We start from the raw sequence: 20,024 nt of genomic DNA, 5'->3' as shown, positions 1-20,024 counted from the left end.
ATCTGACCGATATCAGATCATGAGGTAGAAATAACACTTCCGCAACATCAGTCAAGCTTTATCCTGCACCGCCGAACAAATCTGGAGAAAACTGATAAAAAAGTCACTGAGGATAAACCATGACCATTGTCTGAATATTGAATTTAAAACTTAATCTGGGACAATGAATATTACTGAAAAAAAAAAAAAAAAAAATCGGGTGCTGTTCATTTATGGTTCAGAACCCATTATCTGGGTGTGTATTCAACAAACCTGGCAGGGGATTAGGCTCAAGTCATGTCAGAAACAACTGCTTTCATTCTCATTTCCTTCTCTTGCTCTGTGTCTTATTTGTTTGTCCATTCAAATTTGATGTTCTTCTTCTCCTATTCATGCATTTCATTGTTATTTCTTCGCCTCTTGGTTTCTAATTTGTGCATCCACGCGATTTTTAAAAAAAAAATATTTGTCAGCGTCTTTTCCTGTTAATTTTCTTATTTGCGCTTGTTGACACAATTTCTCTTTCTATTTGTCTGTCCCCCTCAGCCCAATCACATGCAATAATCACACCCGTTTCCACATCCTCCCATCAGCTGTGTCATCCCGGCGACCTTGAGCAGCAGGCTGCTGATTGGGTTCTGTGTTGATGATTTGGAGGTCGCGAACCCCAGCACTTGGAATTAATGGACTCTGTCGCGCCACTACAGGACCCTCGACACATACACGCCCATATACACAGATGCCAGCGCAAGTAATAGACGGTCAATGGGAGAGTCGCAGCCTTTACAAACCTAATTATGTGAACTAATGACGGGCATCAGCTGGGGAATACTCACTGTGACACGCACACACGCACATAAACATGCAGACTCAATCACAGCAGCTTGAGGTCATACAGTACCGGTACCGGAAAGGTTTTATGTTTTGAACAAACTTACGGGTGATGTCATCACTGACTCTGCTGTGAGTGTGTCACTTTTTTTTGTTTTTTTTTGTTTTTGCAGGCGTAGGTACTGTGAAAGTGCACACGCAGACATACCTTGATCTTACACACAAAACACAAGACACACAGGTTACACATCAGTTGCGGTGCTCGGCCTTGTGTAAAATAACAAGCTGCAAGCATTTTTGATATGACAGCAAAATGCAGGTCAAACCACATGTACTGCACAAAATGACAGGAGGAAGTGCTTATTGCAGCATAAATACATGTGTGTACCCCACCCCACCCCACACACACACACACACACACACACACACAGGAGACTGAATGACCATGTTTACAAGCACAGTCTCCTACAATTATTTAATTTTCCTTTTAGCTTCCAGTCCACAAACAATTGTTCCTGTTGAGCCATATTGCTCCTCACTCTAGTCTAACAGCTAGTGTGATCTGTGCTTTAAGGGTACTTATTAGAGCCAGCAGCGCTCTTTACAATATATATACTAATTAAACCCCCGTGTTTCTCCCTGTTGACAATTTCAGGGCCAGATGCGATGTGGTAAATCTGCCCAGATTTGTTTTTTTATGGGCTGCTCGAATAGGAAGAGAACAAAAAGACAGAGAGGTGGAAACCATAATGGAGAGAAACTCATAATGTCGGAAGTCAAGGTGTAGGAGTCTTACCTGTGCATTTTTTGAGGCTACCGGGTCGTTTGCCATGCATCCCCAGCTTACAGTTGAAATTCTCCTCCCAGAACTCAGCGAACCAAACATTTCTTCTATTGTTGGACAGTGAGCGGCTACGGAAATACCTGTCAAACGCTGTGAAAAAGAAAAAAAAAAAAAGAGATAAATCTTTTTTTTTTTTTTTTAAAGATTGGGTTTAGTATTTTCTATTTCTTTCTTTCTATGTCTTTTAGAAACTGTAATGTATACATTTAGCTATCTATTCTGGTTATAAGAGCTGATATCAACACCTCCCAGATTTGGTTTAATGTTGTACTATTAGGAGGATACTAAGGCTGTCTCATGTGTCCATGGCAGCGTAATACGGCTTTGACTCACAAAAGCATATGTTATGAATTGCCTATGGAAATAAAGTATGGCTGAAAAGCCATTTCCGCAGAACCATTCAGTATTGAAACTCCTATCAAATACTGAAGCCGCGAGCAAGGAAAAGCCAACATTTTAGACTGAGCTTTCACAATATGCTTGGCTACTTGTCCAATTTAATAAGTAGAGAGGAGGGGAGAGAAGGGAAGAACACATTTCTCCACTCGTAGGAATGGAAATAGCTGTCAGAGGCTGGCAGGCTGAGATGAAGAGATGGCTGAAAGAAAACACACTCCTTGTACTACTTTGTTCATATCATAATTAATTGGGAAACCACACTTTTGTTTTGTTGTCTATGAGAGAAATATGGCATGTTAGGAAGACAAGATGCCCCTCCTTGTAACACAACACCATCACTGGAGTGGTTTCTGCTAGATTGAGAACAGGCAGAGCTATTGATTGCTCATGAAGACCTCGGGTATGACACAGGAAGACTGCAAAGACGCATTTACACCTCACTAATAAAAAGAAGGTGTCATTTCCAGCACCACCGGGACTGCATAAGAGGGGCGACACGGCGCATGTGAAACAAACCGTGGAGGATGGAGAAATCCCTCGGGACTATCAGACTGACTTGGACAGTCTGTGTCATGCCTGACTCGCTGTAAAGGCTGACAAGAGCTGCCTTGATTAATCTCCTCTGCTGCCAGGGAAATAAGTCCTGTGTGCACCTGTGTAGCTCATTTAATAGTTAGACTGCGGGGGGGGCCAGGGGTTTTATTCCCTGTGTGGCTCAACAGGAAGAATATGGCAACAGGGATCACATGTTTCTTGTTGTGATTACAGATGTCGTGCTTATAAAATTAAAAAAACATATGCACTTGTCGCACAGTTGACAACATTAAGTTTAGGTCTCTCACATTAAGAAAGAAACTGGAACCAGGAGACGGTTAGCTTAGCTTAGCAGAAAGGCTGAAAGCAGGGGGAAAATGCTAGTCTGGTTCTGTTTAAAGGGAGAAAAAAATCCACCTGCAGCACCTCTAAAGTTCACTAATTAACATGTTACATCTCATTTGTTTGAAAAGACAAGTTGCAGGTTTCTTCATTGAGAGACGTGAGAACACAACATTATAAACTGTAATGATAAAAGCCGTTAAGGGGAGAAGTAGAGGCTGTGATAGAGGTTTTGTGTTTTTTCAATATTTAGTGCAATAAAATTGATAAAAATGCCCCCTTCAGGAGTGTGAACGGTGGTGGACACAATTTTAGAGACACAATTCAAAATAATGCTGTACTTCCTCAGCCTAAACAATGACCTCTCTAAGACAATGTCTACAAAAGTTGAACATTTTAAGCTTCACAAAGGTGGGGTTTATTGCAAAGTTATTGGATTAGATTGCATCACATCGTCAGGTGTACCTAATTAACTGGTAGCCCGGTGTATTTTTTCTTCATCAATCCTCCACTGGTTCCATCCGACTCACAAGTCTTCCATCTACCCCTAGCGTGTTCCCTCATGTCGACTATCCAAAGTGGACTTTGATTCATATAACCTTCTCCATAGACTCTTTCTCCTTCGCTTACAGTTTATATCTTGTACCATTTGTGTCCCTCCAGGAGTCAATTATCTAATAGGGAACTCTGACAGGAGCAAATGAGGATATCCTCCCTGGCCTAATGGCAAAAACTTGTTGCCCGCTGGGATCAAGAGCAAGGGAACATGAGTGCATTTCATTTTCTGTGTCTGGCCCCCCCCCCCCCCCCCATCCCCTTAATTTGATCTATTAGACTTTGAGCACACACAGACACACTCAACTTTGTTTCATTCATCACACCGGTCACAGGTAAGTGGAGCAAGTCACAGAGCAGATAAAAGTTTTGAACTATTATTTTATGAGATCACACTTTATTTAACGTCATTGCTATGTTATTGTCTCTATTACTTTTCACACACACTCTTACCATCCACAGACACTCGTTTAGGAAGTATTGTAATGGCTCCCTCAGCCACTCTCTCCTGGCCAATAACAGGAGAGATCTTGGACCCCCAGCTGTCTGAACCCACCCACAGGAAATGACCCGTCTGGTTGTTCCTTTTCGCTGCATCCAGAACTCGTCTGTTTGAGGAAAAAAGCAGAGAATGAAAGCATTTTTGTAGCCTGGGAAAGTCAACAAAAAAGAGGTGAAGGAGTTGAGTGTCCACTTATATGTGCATGTATTTAGGTTTTCTTGTCAGATAAGGCTACAACGCTACAGAACATTTTATTAAAGCAAAAGTACAACTGATAGCAGCCAGAGAATTGTTGAGCAGTGGCAGGCAGGCACTTGTTGAAGTGCACAGCACGTACCGTATGTCGTCCTCATTAGCGAACATGATGATGGCCCTGGCATTGGAGGTCTCCAGCAGGCGTCTGATGATCTTGTCAAACTCCCCTGGCCTGGGCTCCCTAGGGATCTTCAAGGACTGGGCAATGCATACACCACCTGGGATAGAAAGATAGAGAGAACAAGAAAGGGAACAGAATTTATTATCTTTTTTTTTTTAAGTCACTGATTTGCATTTTTTTTTTTCCATTTTGTACTCAACATTCAGATTCAGTCACTCTGCCTTGATTCAGCCTTTACACAGTTCATAAAACTTTGGTTGTAAACACTCAGGAATGATATGGTTTTACACTTGAAACAGCATCAGCGTTTTGAGATAAATATAAGAATAAATGGATGGTTAGCATGTTAGCTGCAGCCACCAAAGAATATCCAAGAAAATCCACCCAAACAGAAGTAGTATTACTGGCTGAGTAACTTCTGAGACCACACCAGCAAGCAGAAAGATTGCCATATTAGAAGTTAAGGACGCAGGGAGGGATGAAGGCATGATGGTCAACAGGGGGAAAAGAAAGTGAAGGCAAGGGAGAAAGAGAAAAAGAAAGAAGCAGAGAAACATAGGAGCAAGGGCAGGAAAAAAAAGATAGCGTGAAGACTATGCTGAAAGAAAACGGTGGAGGTGGGAGGTGTTGATAGCAGCAAGAGAAAAACAGAGAAAAAAAAGAAGGAAAAACAAGGAAGAGGGATGAATGGGGTAAGATTATGATTCAAAACCACATCTCATACAGCGTGAGTGACAGGAAATATCCTCTGTACCCACTTCACACTCCCGTTTCCCATTGTTGAGAATGACAAGAATAGCAGTCACGGCAATATTAGTTATTTCACTCACAATATGAGATAATTCAACCCGTTCTCACTCCCAACTCATCACATAGCGAAGCTGGGTCAGGACTCCTTGGCGTCACTTTTTAAACACACTGGGTATCCCTTTAGTGTCGTTTTTCAAGGTGCAGGGTAGTAGGATAGACTTCTATAGAACTCCCACAGCGTCTGAAATAGAGGCCATGAGACTGATGATGTCTATATAAGGTGACTAATTTCCATATTCTGAGGTGGTTGGTTTGGTTTTTTAACTGCGGGTCTGGATGTCTTCTATCCCCGAGCTGGGACATTTTTTTAACCCAAACCATGATCTTTCCCTTTCCCTAACACTTTTGTGCCTAAACCTAACATAATTATTTTTTAACAGTGACTGCCAAGGGGTCTTGACCAAGCTTCGGTATGTGAGGAGTTGGGAAGATTTATTTTTTACCTTGTTCTTTCTCTCTGCTTCGCTTTAACTCTTAAGCACAAATCATTCATGTTCAAGCTTGAAAACATGGACATAAAAAAGAAGTAATAATCTTTGTCTTGAACAAAATAGCACCTGCATGAACGAGCAAACTTTTAAAATAAATCTCGCTCACACACACACACACACACACACACACACAGACAGACTCAAACGTCCCATATTAAAAGCACTAATCCAGACTTTATGAATAAGCTCTTTTCTGTTAATTAGCTCTGCTTTATTGTATTATTAGCCCAGCTCAAGGTGTAAAGGTGTGTGTGTGTGTACGCGTGTAGGATTATGTCAGTGTAACACATTACATCTACTCTACGTGCACAATGTATGACTGACTGCGTGGATCCATGTTTTGTGTGTGTGTGTTTGTGAAAGAGAGTGAGTGATGTCCCCTTTCCTCCCTGCCTGTTCCAGCCGATTTATTGAACATCTGTACAGTCTGTCGCTTTCACTACATCATTCCCCTTAATCACACACACACACACATTCGTACTCACGCACACCTGCGTGCATGACTGCTAAAACAAATACTCATTAGCCCCAAATTAAAAGCCTCTCAAGGATAATCACTAAAGTGACAAAATCTGCTCAGGCACCTACATCTACCCCACACACACACACACATACACTCCCAAGACACTATAAGACAAATATATGGAAGTACAGAATACTTTCTCAAAGATAATCACTAATTTGACACACACTTTAGCATTCACAGCATGTACACACACATCATATATATATATATATATATATATATATATATATATATATATATATATATATATATATGCACAAGCGCTGATGTTTTCATTCTCTCTCCAGTGTCCTTGGAGAAGTATAAAGGTGATTAAATCATCATTTCTTTTATAGACTCACTCCCATCATCAATATGTGTCTCCATGGAGAACAGCCTTCCCTGATAGACAATATCAAATTATGTCTGTGTGTAAGCGTTTGTGCACGCACTTAAAGACACACCCGGCTGTCACAGCCAACTTCACCACTACTCTTATAACACTTCTCGTCTCTGATGGTGCCAAAAAGCGGCTCGTTAAAAGCGAACGTCAGTTATTAGTGCGCACCTTGGCTGCTCTGTTGAAAGGAAAGTTGTGAGGTTAGGTCAGGAGAGACATCAACATCTGTTTTCCTTTTTTTTTTTTTTTTTTTTTTGAAAGCAGGAGCTGTTGAATAATAAGGGGTCTTTGGAAGAGAGAGGTATAACATCAAAACCCTCACACATCACACAGTTTTAGATAGAGGATATGCCTCATACTGCAAAGTTACATATAAAAAAAATGTTAGTTTAAAACAAAGAAAGATGATAAATAAGATGATAAACTACAACACCTTCTGCGCTGTCTTGTGTGGCTGAGCGGGAGCTTCCACACCGAGAAAAAAGTTCAGGTCAGATGTGAAAAAAAAGGTGTTCCTGTGAACTACAAGCACCTGTATTGATTTCAGTGAAGATCCAGGTTAAAACACCTGCATCGAGGGGTACATACATCTCTCTGCTGGAAGAATCAAATAACTACTCTGCTGCCAAGTCTTCTCCGAGAAAAATAGCGCCAGTTGCCTGATGATGTCAGATATTAATATGCATATAAATATAGAGAGCATAGATAAAGTCTAAATAAGTCACCAGATTAAGAGCAACAAAAGTATGCAAAGCTGGCGAATCGTTTTCAACTTTCAGCCGCGGCGTTGCTTGTTACGGACGGGCCCCGGTTCACCTCCCCTCGACCTCCCGGAAAAAAAAAAAAAAAGCCCAATCTGGAGGCTCATAATTTAGCTGATTGTTTAGAAAAACTGGGATAATTAATTGTTTAGAGGCATCACACCGCACGCCGAGCATACTAATGTGAGACCAGTCAGAAATTCTCTTTATTCTATTCAGATAAAAGAATGGTCTCAGCTGTATTGGATCACAGTAATAGCCAGTTTATTACATCATTCAGCAATTGTAGCACATTTATCTACAACAGGATGATTGAATTATGGGCTCTTCATCCGCTGCACAGCAACACACCAAGCTCTCAGTTTATCTCTAATAACCTGATTATTGAGGCTTCAATGTGGAATGGAATATGACTGAATCCTAATTCCTTGTGTCTATTTATGTGTGTGTGTGTGTGTGTCTACATTGTTTACCTCTCAGAATATACAGTAGGTAAGAAGCAGATTTCTGTGTAAGCTAAATGTTTGGTTTTCCCGGACGCGCGCGCAGGTGTCAACCCGTGAGCTTGAATGTGTGCAGCTGTCGGTGCAGATGTGCGCACAGAAGAGTTGAATTTTTGTGTGTATGTGTGTGTGTGCATTTGCATGTCTGTCCTCTCTGCAGCTGTTTAAAAAAAAAAACAACATAAGATGCAGGGTTCAAGTTGTGATGATGAATTCGATGTTAAGTGTGTCCAGTGCCTCTCTAAATGAAACTCTTATAGTCGGTAATTAACTCCATTCTGTTTTGAGATTAAAATTCATTCTGTTTCAGGATGGGAAAACACCACTGTCTCAACGTTTAATTAACAATCTGCTTCCCTCCCACACTACTTTCCTCTCTCTGCACCATTTCATCTATTAACCAACAGAGACGTGAATGGGGAGGGGGGGAAAAAAAGAAGGAATTACTCATCTTTCTTTGTGTGTGTGTGTGTGTGTGTGTGTGTGTGTGTGTGTGTGTCTCGGTTCTGTCATATTCTTTTCACCATAAGCTTATCAAACTTTTCGGGGAGTCAGAGCAATGAAAGAAAATGAAGCACACAACCCATAGAGTTTTATTTACTGGGATCAATTTTACAATACAGTTATTAAGGGGGGATTAAATTGCACAAAACTTTCTCAGACACAAAAAATATGAACGGATTCTTTGAAAGGATTGAAACATAACAAGGGAAAAAAGAAAATAGTGGCTGCATTTACTTTATACTTTATACTGAGCGCTAAGTGCTGGAAAGCAGCAGTACATGGAAGCTTGGTACATTTATATGCCTGAAACAGACATGTAATTGTGTGACTAACACCTGAATCCTCACTGAAATCCATGATGACAAGATGGAGATTCAACTGACTTATAGATTTTTATCTGTTAGTGGAAGGAATAATCATCAATTCATGTCTACCCAGACACTCTTTCGTGTGTCCGTGTTCACCTGTTGTTCGATCTCGGCCTTTAAATCATCAACGTCTCCTTATATCTCCTTTTCAGCTTTGTTTACTCGTTTTTGTCTTCAACTCAAACACTTATCTTTTCTCTTTTACAGTCGGCTGCACCTCCCAGTTTTTAACAACATTTTTAATGGTGTTATTTGAAGAGATGACTCCAATAGCAACCATTTGCATCACCCCATACAGCTCATCATACCCTGCACAAAGCCTCCATTCAGCGCTGCTGGAGTACCACACACACACACACAAAAACACAAACACACACACTGATAAACTCATGCATTCAGTAATGTATTTATACCAGTTTTACGGCTTAGACACACAGACATTAATGTGGTTCAAGATGAATAATGAGAGTTACTTTAAAGCTAGCAGTCTTGCTTCCACTGGCACTGGTGGGTGCGTTTGTGTGCAGTCCTCTAGAAAGCAGCCTTTTCTCAAGTCCAAGAGGGAACGGAGGTAGGAAGTGACTATTTCTACCATAGAGTATCATACATGCGACTCTGTATCTCTATGTTAGAGGTGTAATGTGAGTGTGTAACAAAATGAAGTAATAAAATCAATCTTCCTGTCTGTCATGATTCTTCCATTAACGATATAACTGTTTCACCATCACTGTCTCCCTCCAAGTGTGTGTATCCCTGCAACTCTGACACACACACACACACACATACACACAGACGCCTTGTCAAGTGTTACTATTAGCACAACATTCAATATGTGTTGACCAAATGTGAGGTTCCGCGTGACCGATAAATCCACACAGGAAGAAATTAATTTCTTTCTCCAGCTTAGCGAGCATTTCTTTGATACAACCGCCCACTGCATTCACCCCCCACACAAATACCTGCCAATGCACTGTTACCAGGGGAGAGTTCTCTCTCTCTCTCTCTCACACACACGCACACACACACACACAAACGCACAAAAACACTGTAATTTTGACACAGTTTCTTTCTCTCCAAACCTCATTAGCACTGCTTTAAAATTAAAAGTTGCCCTCTGCTTCTTTATGCTTTGTTCTTGGCTTGGGGCACTGCAGCGTGGGCCTTTGAAGTCACTGATTTATGTGTCTGTGAATGTGTATGTGTGTGTGTGTGTGTGTGTGTGTGTGTGTGGTCTCTCACATATGCTTGTGTGAGCATACCAATGATCATGCATGTATTTGTGTGCACTCCAGTAACTATGTGCACAACATACATGCTGGCTTTTTTTTTTTTTTTTTTTGCTTGGTAGTGCGGTAAATATTGTGTTCTGCATTTTTTCCACTCTGAGTTGAAACTTCTCCCCAGGCTTGCTAATGAATCATTGACAACACCCACGGAACCGCTGTCCCAGGAAATTTACATCCTCCCATTAAAATATGCCTTTAAGGACACAGGACCTAAAGCCTCAAATGGGCTTGAAAATTTAAGACGGTCCTAACCCGAACCCAAAAAGATGCTGCTCAGACCTGAACCAAGCCTGAGGTGCAAAAGCCTAACAGTGTGAAGCCTGAAATTGCTTATAATTTGCTGATAATGAAACACTGATAAGGGTATGAGCAAAATGGGCAAAGTTTCAGTTTATAAAAAAAAAAAACACAGCGTACTTTTGGTAAATGTTTGTTTGATTAGCACACTACGAATACACACTGAAATAAAATTATGGGCGATGTCTCCACAGCTCTGTGTGTTATCAGAGTATAAATTGAGGCAGCAGTTTACATCAGCGCATGGATATTGGATATTTGCAATGATCTATTGTGCACATAATAAAATGTTTCAAGTGGTGCTCAGACAAAATACAATAATTTTTGGTTATCTATCTAGAAAGCTAATTCACAGTCTAGCCTCGGTACATTACGGCGGAATTTAATAATACGTGATAGCCGCTGGACTTATCCTTCAGTCTGCATCTACTTTCTGTTATTATTATTATAATTCTAGACATTGCAGATATCCTCCTTCCCTGGATTCTGCACTTATACTGCAGTGGTAGCAGCAGAACACTTGTTTCATAGTAAACGTAACAAAGAAGAAGAAGGAAAAGCCTTTAAACAAGCCACCGTTAGAGGGATGTATCATTCACATTTCCAGGTCTATATATTCTGAGGCTATACTGGAATATTTTGCATGATTTACAGTTCAAAAAACATATTTATCCTATACTGGTTCTTTATGCAGCCCCTCAGTTGAGCCTCTGTCTGAAACAGGCAGTTTTAGCTCCTGTCTCTTTAAGACCCCCCTCCTGATGAGCCCTCTCTGTTCTGATTGGCCAGCTTCTGGACTTTCTGTAAACTTCAAGACAGTCTGGTTGGGTTGCAGACTTCACCAGACTTTGCTTGGAAAATTACCCATAATCCTGCAACAATATAGGCTATAAAGTGACAGTGTAAAAGAAAATATAACTAATTATTGTTATTATCAATAATAAAAACCAATAATAATAATAATAATAAAAGGGTATGTAAAATATTTACTTTTGATGACATTTGCTTTGCTCACTTTTGTTGTATAAATCAATTGCTGTAATGAGGCATAATGTACACAGAATAATAGGCTTATAGGCTTAATAACTAGGATTTGTTTATTATAATCTGCTAAAGTAGACGGGCAAAGGTTGGTTTTTGTCCGTCTACAATGTGAAGGTGCTCAGTTGAGGATTTAATGTGAATATAATATTAGCAGTGTTTAGTAGCTCATGTAAAGGGAAAATCTGACTGAGCATTCTGAGCAGATGTGTTGAGAGTAAAGCAGCAAACCTGCACATATCAGAACATTAAGAACTCTCCGGAAAAACACTTTGAAATGAGTTACAGGGTCTGGAATTCCAATTTAACTCCATGGAAACACTGAAGGTCTTCAGTCCTTTCACAGAGTGCATTTTTATCCCCTTAGCACTTAACGTGATGACAGTCTGACGTCATCATGAGGAGGAAGTAGAGGTAACTTTGCAAACAAAGTGTTCAGAGCAGCGCTGAAGCCCTGGCTTTTGATTTGCAGGGAGCATTTTATATATGTTCACCTAAGGTTTTGGAACTTGACCATGTTTAACATTGACATCAAGGTTTGTTATTGGTGTAACAAGCTGAGGAAACCTTCAACCTTCATTTTGCTTGGGTCACAAACTTTGATCTCTAAACAGTAATTGTACAAGATTGGAGGGATCAACTTATTGAATAATGTAAATGAGCCAGCTTTATCTCTGGAACCGAGGATTTTCAGTGAAGCATTTGCTTAAGCTTTCTGGTGATTCTGTGTGGCCAAGAATATGTTTTGTTGGTACTGAAGAACTCGCTAAACTTGCTCAGTGAGACTGCACTGCCCACTCTATTGAAACAGGTCTCAACAGCTGTAGAATTTAACAGCTATAACTGTCAGGCATCACTATTAGCTTGCCTGCTATCGGCCTGTTGACATGTCTTCATATTTAAGAGGCAAAAATGGTGTTTGGAAAGATGCTAGTACATCCTTGTTATCATAACACTATTGTCATCATCATGTTGTTCTTGTTATACAGTATATATACCTATATATGTACCCTATATATATATACAGCATCTGTTTTATATTTTGTGAAGCCCCATTCCTGCTTGTGCATTTTCATTATATACCACATTAATAACAATTGTAGTCATCCTATATTGTGTACCTGTCTTGTATTAGTATTCCATACGGTGACAGTGGGGTAAAATTATTCAATCCTTTCTCCTTTCTCCATTAACACTGGGGTTGATGTGAATCAGTATTTTGTGTTGTCACTCTGACAGCTGAAAATAGGACAAAATTTGAATGTCAATAGAATTTACCTCTCTGGGGTAAAGTTTCAGGGCGCCAGCACTGCAGAGCGATTGAATTAAAAAGCAGGACTTTGACTTTTGCTCCATCTTTATTTTATACACAGAGAACAGGCTTTGCGGCTCTCTAGTATACAGATATCTAAATGTGTCTGCTTGCACAGGGAAAACAGATTGGATCTCACACAGACATCTTTCATTATTCCTGGGTGTGTCTGCCTGCCTGTGTGAGTGCAGGAGAGAGGGAGGACATAGTGAGTCTGAAGCGAGGGAAAGGGGGAGATTTGGAGGTTTGGATAGGGGGAGTGAAAGAGGAGAGACAAAAAAAAGCACACAAAGGAGACAAAGACTGAGCGAGCAAGAGAGAAAAAGAGACAGACAGAGAGAGACAGAAGTTATTGGCCTTTTAACATCTCACTCTACCTACCATCCAGCAGAAACTGTGTGTGTGTGTGTGTGTGTGTGTGGTGGTTAGAGCAGGGGGTGGGGTGGCAGGTCTGTCTTCACCATAGGAGTCAGACAGTCTAGCTGAAGTCAGCACTTCTTCAGGTCTGAGGAGAGACAGGTGGACACCGGCTGCATGGAGCAGTGTGTGTCAGGTGTGTGTGTGTGCGCGTTTGAAAGAGAGCCTGTTTTTAAGAGGGGGAGGAATTAATTTTACGTGTGGATGTCTTGTATTATCGATTACAAGAATTTGTAAAACGAGAGACCAACCTGTCGCTTGTATCCCTGTGCTTGTTTGTAAATGGGAAAGAGATACAGGGAGAGTGAATGTTAATGTTGTGCAATTGTATCCATTTTTGTGAAAAGATTTAAACCTGAGCTATCGGATTTTTCGGCCACTTGGGCAGAGTCATCGCTGCATATTACACGTTGCTTGCGGTTACATGGACTTGATTATCCCGGTTTTGATCATATTTGGTATGTGGTGTTTACATGGAACACAGAGAAATCTGGTTATTCATATCCCCGTATGCATGATAAATACTAGCACTCTGGTTATTGATTACTGCGTGCTATTTGCACATGTGCCTGTGATGTTTACAACACAAACCAGCTCTGTTTCCTGACAACCTTAAATTAATTTGACTGTGAAATTTGCTGTTGAAAATGAGACCACTTGGGCTTATAGCGGGCTTAGCACTATTAACCAACACTGCGTTGCAGATTTGGCTTATCCACCTTATTGCCAGTAACGGGAGAAGAGAGCAACAGGAAATATTAAACGTGTCCTCCACTTTGACCGGTGTCAGGCTGTCCACATAGGACGAGGGAGCAGTGAATGTTTTGTAAAATTTGAAAGTTGCTGGATCGGAGCCATTTCTTTTGTTTTGATGTTTGACGCGACTCGCTCCACTGTACGTGTTGGGAAACCGGCATTTTGTAGCCTGTAAACTACAGATTTGAATAGGTCAGCATTTTGATACTTTCTCCCATCTAAACCGCCAAGTATATTTAATTCTTTCATCACCGAAAGACAAAACTCATCGTTCCAGAAGCGAGACGTTCTCCTCACCGCCATTGTTTGTGTTTCTGTTACGTCACTCGCCTGAAGCCACGCCTGCACAGGTAGCCAGCAGCTGTCAGAAACCGGGATAAGATGTTTACATGCAGCAGTATCCTGGTTTCTTTTGGAGTTCTCCAGCTAGCATGATCCGGTTTCTCAAAACTGGGATAAGGACTTATCCAGGTTTCTGAAATTGAGACGCGATGTTTACATGCACAAGCACAAAAACGGGATACTTCAAAAATCCGATCATAAACAGGATACTCCATGTAAACACACTGATTGTCATTCGACATATTGTTACAATAAAAAATATCGATTATAGCTGCTTTAATATTGAAATAAGTGAATAAATACAAGAATAAATACTGCAACAGTCACTTGAGTTCACATTTTACTCACTCATGCTGGCACTTTAACTTCATTTTAACCATAATAAAGGGAACATCCGCGGATTATTTAAAAATTTCTCTGTGATGGACTAATGCAGGCAGGAATTGCACTTCTGCAAATATGCGTGAATGTCTACTTGGATCTGGATCTTACACCCAAAATCTGCATGGTTAAAAAAAAACATCTCCGATCAACATGTTCCTGCTTTAACCCTGTGATGTCAGCAAGTTTAAAGAGAACCCAGCAGGCTTTTAAATGAACTGTTAAACACCAGCACGGTGATGAGAGTTGATAAGTGCGACCGCAGGCTAGTTCTGTTAGTCCTCAGGAGAGTCAGTTAATGTCTCCATTGAGCCTTCTGACCTTCTGCCACCTGTCACACATCACCGATACCTCCAATCTATCAAGTTAATCCCACCGACTTTCTGCTGGATGGTGGGAGAACGGAGGTGGAATCAGGTGGGACAGACGGGGAGGAAATAGATGGAGAAAAGGGAGGGATGGAAGGATGAAAAGTAGGATAAGACGGAGAAAGGCAAAGATAGAGGCATAAAGGGAAAGTAAAATCAGGGGGTGGAAGGAAGAAAGGAGGAAAAGATGGAAAGATGAAAAAAAATGTAAGGTGTGAGGCGAGGGAGGAGGGAGATAAGCAAGGGAAGATTGGTTGTCAGAGCGCAGATAAAAAGCACAAGGTCAACGTTAAGCTCAGAGATCACAAAGAGAGAACATGTCCGCTTCTCTGTCTGCTAGTCTCTATTCCTCCCTCCCTCCCTCCATCTTTCTCTGTGTGACTTCTGAGTGCCGATCTCTCTCTTTTTTTCCCCACTCTACTGTTGCTAACATTCTCTCTCTTTCCATGAGAGAAGAATTTTCTCGCATTTTTATGGCATTTTCTCTCTTCTTTCTCTCTCTCTCTCTCTCTACTACACACACTATCTGACAGTAATCAGACATCCAATTACAGCAGTGCCCTCGGACTAGGGCTATGTTCGTGCGTGTGTGTGTGTGTATGTGTGAATATATGTGTTGAAGCGTTGCTGTTTTTTTTCTTCTGAACACAAACACACACACACCCACACACCCACACACACACCAACAGAGCGTCAGATCCCTGCTGATGCCAGTAACTCCCCAGGCCGGGATGCCCCGCTGTCCTCCAGCCCATGTCTTATCTTGGGATGAAGGATCTCACATGTGGAAGCACAAACACACATACACCCACACACACACACACACAGATAGAGGGCAAACACACAAAAATGTTACATATATGTTATCAAACAGAGAAAAGCATGTACAAAATCAGAAAATACCGTAAATACAGACACGCACTCGCTCACAAAACATACAAGAATACACCTTTAAGTGAATACATGCAGGTTGACACACACTTCTACACACACATGTGAGCAAGAATATGCTGCTCCATCTCCTCTGTGTGTTACTGTGGCATCACGCTTTCCACAGTGAGACTGGTGAACCAAGAACCAGAAATGTCATTGATACTGTTGACCTTTACTATGACCTTTCTGACAACCAAACAGTTTATAGTTTGGAAAACAGTTCAGAAAAGAGAGAAAAAAAACTGAATTTGTCATCCACATTCAGAACTACAAGGATATATACTTAGATGTATATCAATATTATTATTTTACACTTACATAATAGTATTCTGCTTTACTTTACTATCATGTCACTGAATGAGACACCGGCTTTGGTTATAACAAAGCAAAATATATTAATCCCCTCACAAAAGGTTCAGGATTAGTTTTTAGTTTTGTTCTAATTGCTGCACAATTTATTTGAAATTTTACACTTAAGCATATACTTCAAAATAGGGCTGCAATCTGGTTCATTTTCTCAATTCATTAACTAGTCTTTTAGTCTATAAAAAAGAAAATTGTTCATAAAAGCTTCCCAGAACCCAAGGTGACATCTTCAAATTGTATTTTTTGTCTGAACAATAACAAATTTATTTAGTTTACTATGATATAACTCAAGAAAAAGCAGCAAATCCTCACACTGCAAACCAGTGAATGTTCAATACTTTTGCTTGAAAAATTGCTTAAACAATTGATCAAAATAGTTTCAGTAGATCGACTAATCATTTCAGCTCTGTGCATAATGTTATAACTGATGATTTTGTTTTTGTTTTGTATGTGACACCAGAAGAATTTGGATATATAGCAGTGTCTTCTAATCCTATGTGGGATGGTCCAAATGTTCAGCATAACACAGAAACAGAAACTAAACTGTTAAATAATTATGCAGACAAAGTACTTGATGTTTCTAACAGTTCTCACAAACACACAGCAGACAGTACATTTTATTAGCATCACTCTACAATAAGCTGAGATTCACTAATCATTCAGCCGGGCCACGGAACAAAAAAAAAGCCAGAAACTTAATTCAGAGCGGTCGTGTTTGAGCACACACACCGACACACTCTTTGTTTATCAGTTTATCAATGTTTATCTCTTCTAAATCAACAGAATCAGTCACCAAGCGGTGCATGCACAAAGATCTGACTGTGAAATGAAAATTGTGCATCAGCAAGTGAACGTAGTCATCCGTAAGTGACAATTACAGTGTTAAAATAAATAGACGCTCATATAGACATTAAATATTCAATAGGAACTTCATCGATAAGTCAACAACAAAACATGCACGCGGCTAACTAATCAGCTGGCCCATACAAAATTCAGCCTGTAATTTGTTCCTATTGGAATTTGCCAATGAACAGAATATATGGGCGACATTATGCTACGTGAATAGCAATGAGCACGCAGGCTTATTGCTGCTGATAAGCATCTGTGTGGGCAAACATGACGCCTGAATGGCAATGAAAGGAAAAGGCTTGGCTGTCGGTGAATACATTATGGACTCTGTATGTGTGCACGTGCTTGTGTCCAACGGGCACACACACACACACACACCTGACACCGGCAGGAGCTATTGTGTGCTATGCTGTATCTGTTGCTTGTATCTTGAGGATCTTCTTGAGGAAAAACAGGATTTGTTTCTATTGTTGAGGCATTAATCGGCGTCCGATGGACAGTTACGTTGTTCTGCCTCCCGTAAAGGAATATTTCTCTAAGAGTAAGTGATTCTCTTGGGATTTTGGGAGGCCTTCTCCAACTGTGAACTGCAAGCATAGTCCACCTTCTAGCAGCAGCACTTTAATAGTTGTCCATCCATCCATCCATCCATACATACATACTCTATCCTCCTGCCTTTGGTAGAACACCTCCTACATACTCCTCCTTAACATATCATGCATGAATCCACATGGTTTTTCTGACAAATCCTCTTAGGGTTGGAGCGACATTGCATGAATTGCATTAAAAATTGGATTGACATTTACAATCAATACTTCAAAGAAGCTTACCACAACGAAAAAAAATGAGTGGGCTTTTTTTTTTTTCCAACCGCATTTGTTATGTATATGTCTCATGGAACATTATGGCAGAATCGATGTCTAATCAAATTGAATGAGATGAAGGCTACACCTTTCTTTTAAATAAGCAATTATATGGAATTGATCCACTTTTTCTCACTGATATTAACTACATTCTAAAATATCAGCCTCTTCAGCATTCACTGATTCTCATTCATAGTGTCTTGTCCCATGCAGTATGTTGTTTTCTTCACACTGAATATAAAAAAAAAAAAACGCCTTATTCTTTGGCCAGCTGCTGTGGATGCACTATTGCTTTGGCCGACGTCACCCCCGTGCATAGATTTCACCAGATCAATATGTCTTGCACATGAAGTATTCTTCAGGTATTGACGTGCACTCTGTTGGCCTAGGGCTCTGCTTCTTGCAGCATCAATGGACACAGCGCTTACTGCCAAAAGCTTAGACGACAAGATGAAAAAAGCTAAAGCTGCTGCATAGACCCACATGACAGAGGGCTCTGTTTTCATGACGGAGCACATAAGGGCTTCTGCACCACAGGAGTGGCATTTTCAACTAGACCATTTGATATTTTTGGTGACTTGCCCTGAACTTGACTGCTCCAAAGCAGGAAGAGAGGTGCAGTAGGGGGTGTGTTAGTGGCGATAATGCAGCAGAGCGATTTTGGTGTTAAGTATAATGTTTTTGAGCTTTTGCGTTGCGTATCTGCTCTGACTAAGCACACGGAACAAAGTGCTGGGAAGAAGAAGAGGAGGTGATGCTAACCTCCTGATAATGTATTCTTCATCATCCAAAACCACTGCATCATAATTGAGTCTGCTAATTAGCTTGCAAAAAATACTTGCCACTATCTGTGTGCACACTGACTGTCAGTGCAGTGGGCAATCCATGTGCAAAAACACAGCCTAGAGAGTTGATGGCACTGCTATTTTTATACATATTTGACTATTTTTAAGGTGGGAAAAACACTTGTCTTCAACCCCCTGATGTGAACAGCAACACCCTGCCTACCACTCATATACTTCCTTCTGTTTTCAAATCAACTTCTCGAACTTCTCTCTGTCTTTGTATCCGTCCATCTGTCTCGTTTTACCGCTCCTTTTTTTTTTTCTCCCCCAGAATCAAATCAGAAAAACTTCACCGATCCCCGCGGGGAAATTCAGCTGCCTTCATCAATTTAGGTGACGACAGCTAATGGTGGTCAAACGCGCCTTTCTTTGTCCACTGCCCCTTTGATTGCCTCTATTATTATTTCATCCATCCCTCCGTCCTCACCGCCCTCCTCTCTCCCCGTGCCATCGGTATCACACTGTGCCTCTGCTCTCTCCTTCATCCCTCCTCTCTACATGCATCATCCTTCCTTTCCCTCCGTGCTACCAGGTAGTCAGAGTGCAGGATCTATTGTACGTGTCTGTCTATCTTTATTTCTCTGACTTTGTCTGTATACTCTTAACTCTCAGCGGCAGGCTTTGTTGTGCACCTCCTCTCTTTTGCCCTTCCACCCATCTGTGCTCCCAGAGAGCAATATCAGTAGCATGTGGCTTGTCTTTACTCCATCTCAATTACACTTCCCACTACAAAAGTCAACAGAGAGAGAGAGAGAGACTCAAATAGACACTGTGCGGTTGATCCATCTAATCTATATCGCCAACGTGTAGAAAACATTAGGTCTCTATTTACTGGGGAGTGGAGGCAGCAGTCAGAACATGCACTGGAAAACATGTTGGACATTAGGGTGAGACTCAAGATAGTGGTTTGCCGACACCTGACTAAAAAGACAGATAGACAGACAGATATAAATGTTCACACGCAGGCATAGATGCACACACAAAAATCAGCAAACAGAATCTTTCACTGGATTCTGCGCTTCGGTTTGTTTGCTCAATTGTATGCCATTTGATTGTGTGTATATGTGTCCGAGTGAGAGCTCGGTTGCACTCAATTGTGGAGAAGGGCAGCGGGGGCTTGTAGAAAAAGGGTAGAGACAGAGAAGAGTCTTTTGGCATTTAGTAAGTACTTAATAAGGTGAGCGTGTCACAGACAAACAGGGACAGAGGACAGAAATATATTTTCTGCCAAACAAATATGAGGCAGAGACATTAACACAAAAGT

General features: G+C 40.8%; 1 protein-coding gene across 11 annotated transcripts in view; it reads right to left on the bottom strand.

Annotated features, from left to right (window-relative positions):
* grm8a (glutamate receptor, metabotropic 8a) overlaps positions 1-20,024 on the bottom strand; it is a 349,644-nt gene that overhangs the window by 176,545 nt on the left and 153,075 nt on the right. For all 11 annotated transcript variants that reach the window (XR_006093954.1, XR_006093953.1, XR_006093951.1 and 8 more), the window contains exons 4-6: positions 4,324-4,459; positions 3,938-4,092; positions 1,607-1,744 (exon numbers count right to left, since the gene is read on the bottom strand). Coding sequence is in view for 7 of the 11 variants with exons in the window: in XM_042403444.1 (XP_042259378.1) it covers positions 1,607-1,744; positions 3,938-4,092; positions 4,324-4,459 (429 nt within the window). In the remaining 4 variants the exon portion in view is untranslated. The remainder of the gene's footprint in view (positions 1-1,606; positions 1,745-3,937; positions 4,093-4,323; positions 4,460-20,024) is intronic.

Source organism: Thunnus maccoyii, chromosome 23 (assembly GCF_910596095.1).
Source record: "Thunnus maccoyii chromosome 23, fThuMac1.1, whole genome shotgun sequence".
Lineage (NCBI taxonomy): Eukaryota > Metazoa > Chordata > Actinopteri > Scombriformes > Scombridae > Thunnus > Thunnus maccoyii.
This window is presented reverse-complemented; position numbering and strand designations above follow the sequence as displayed.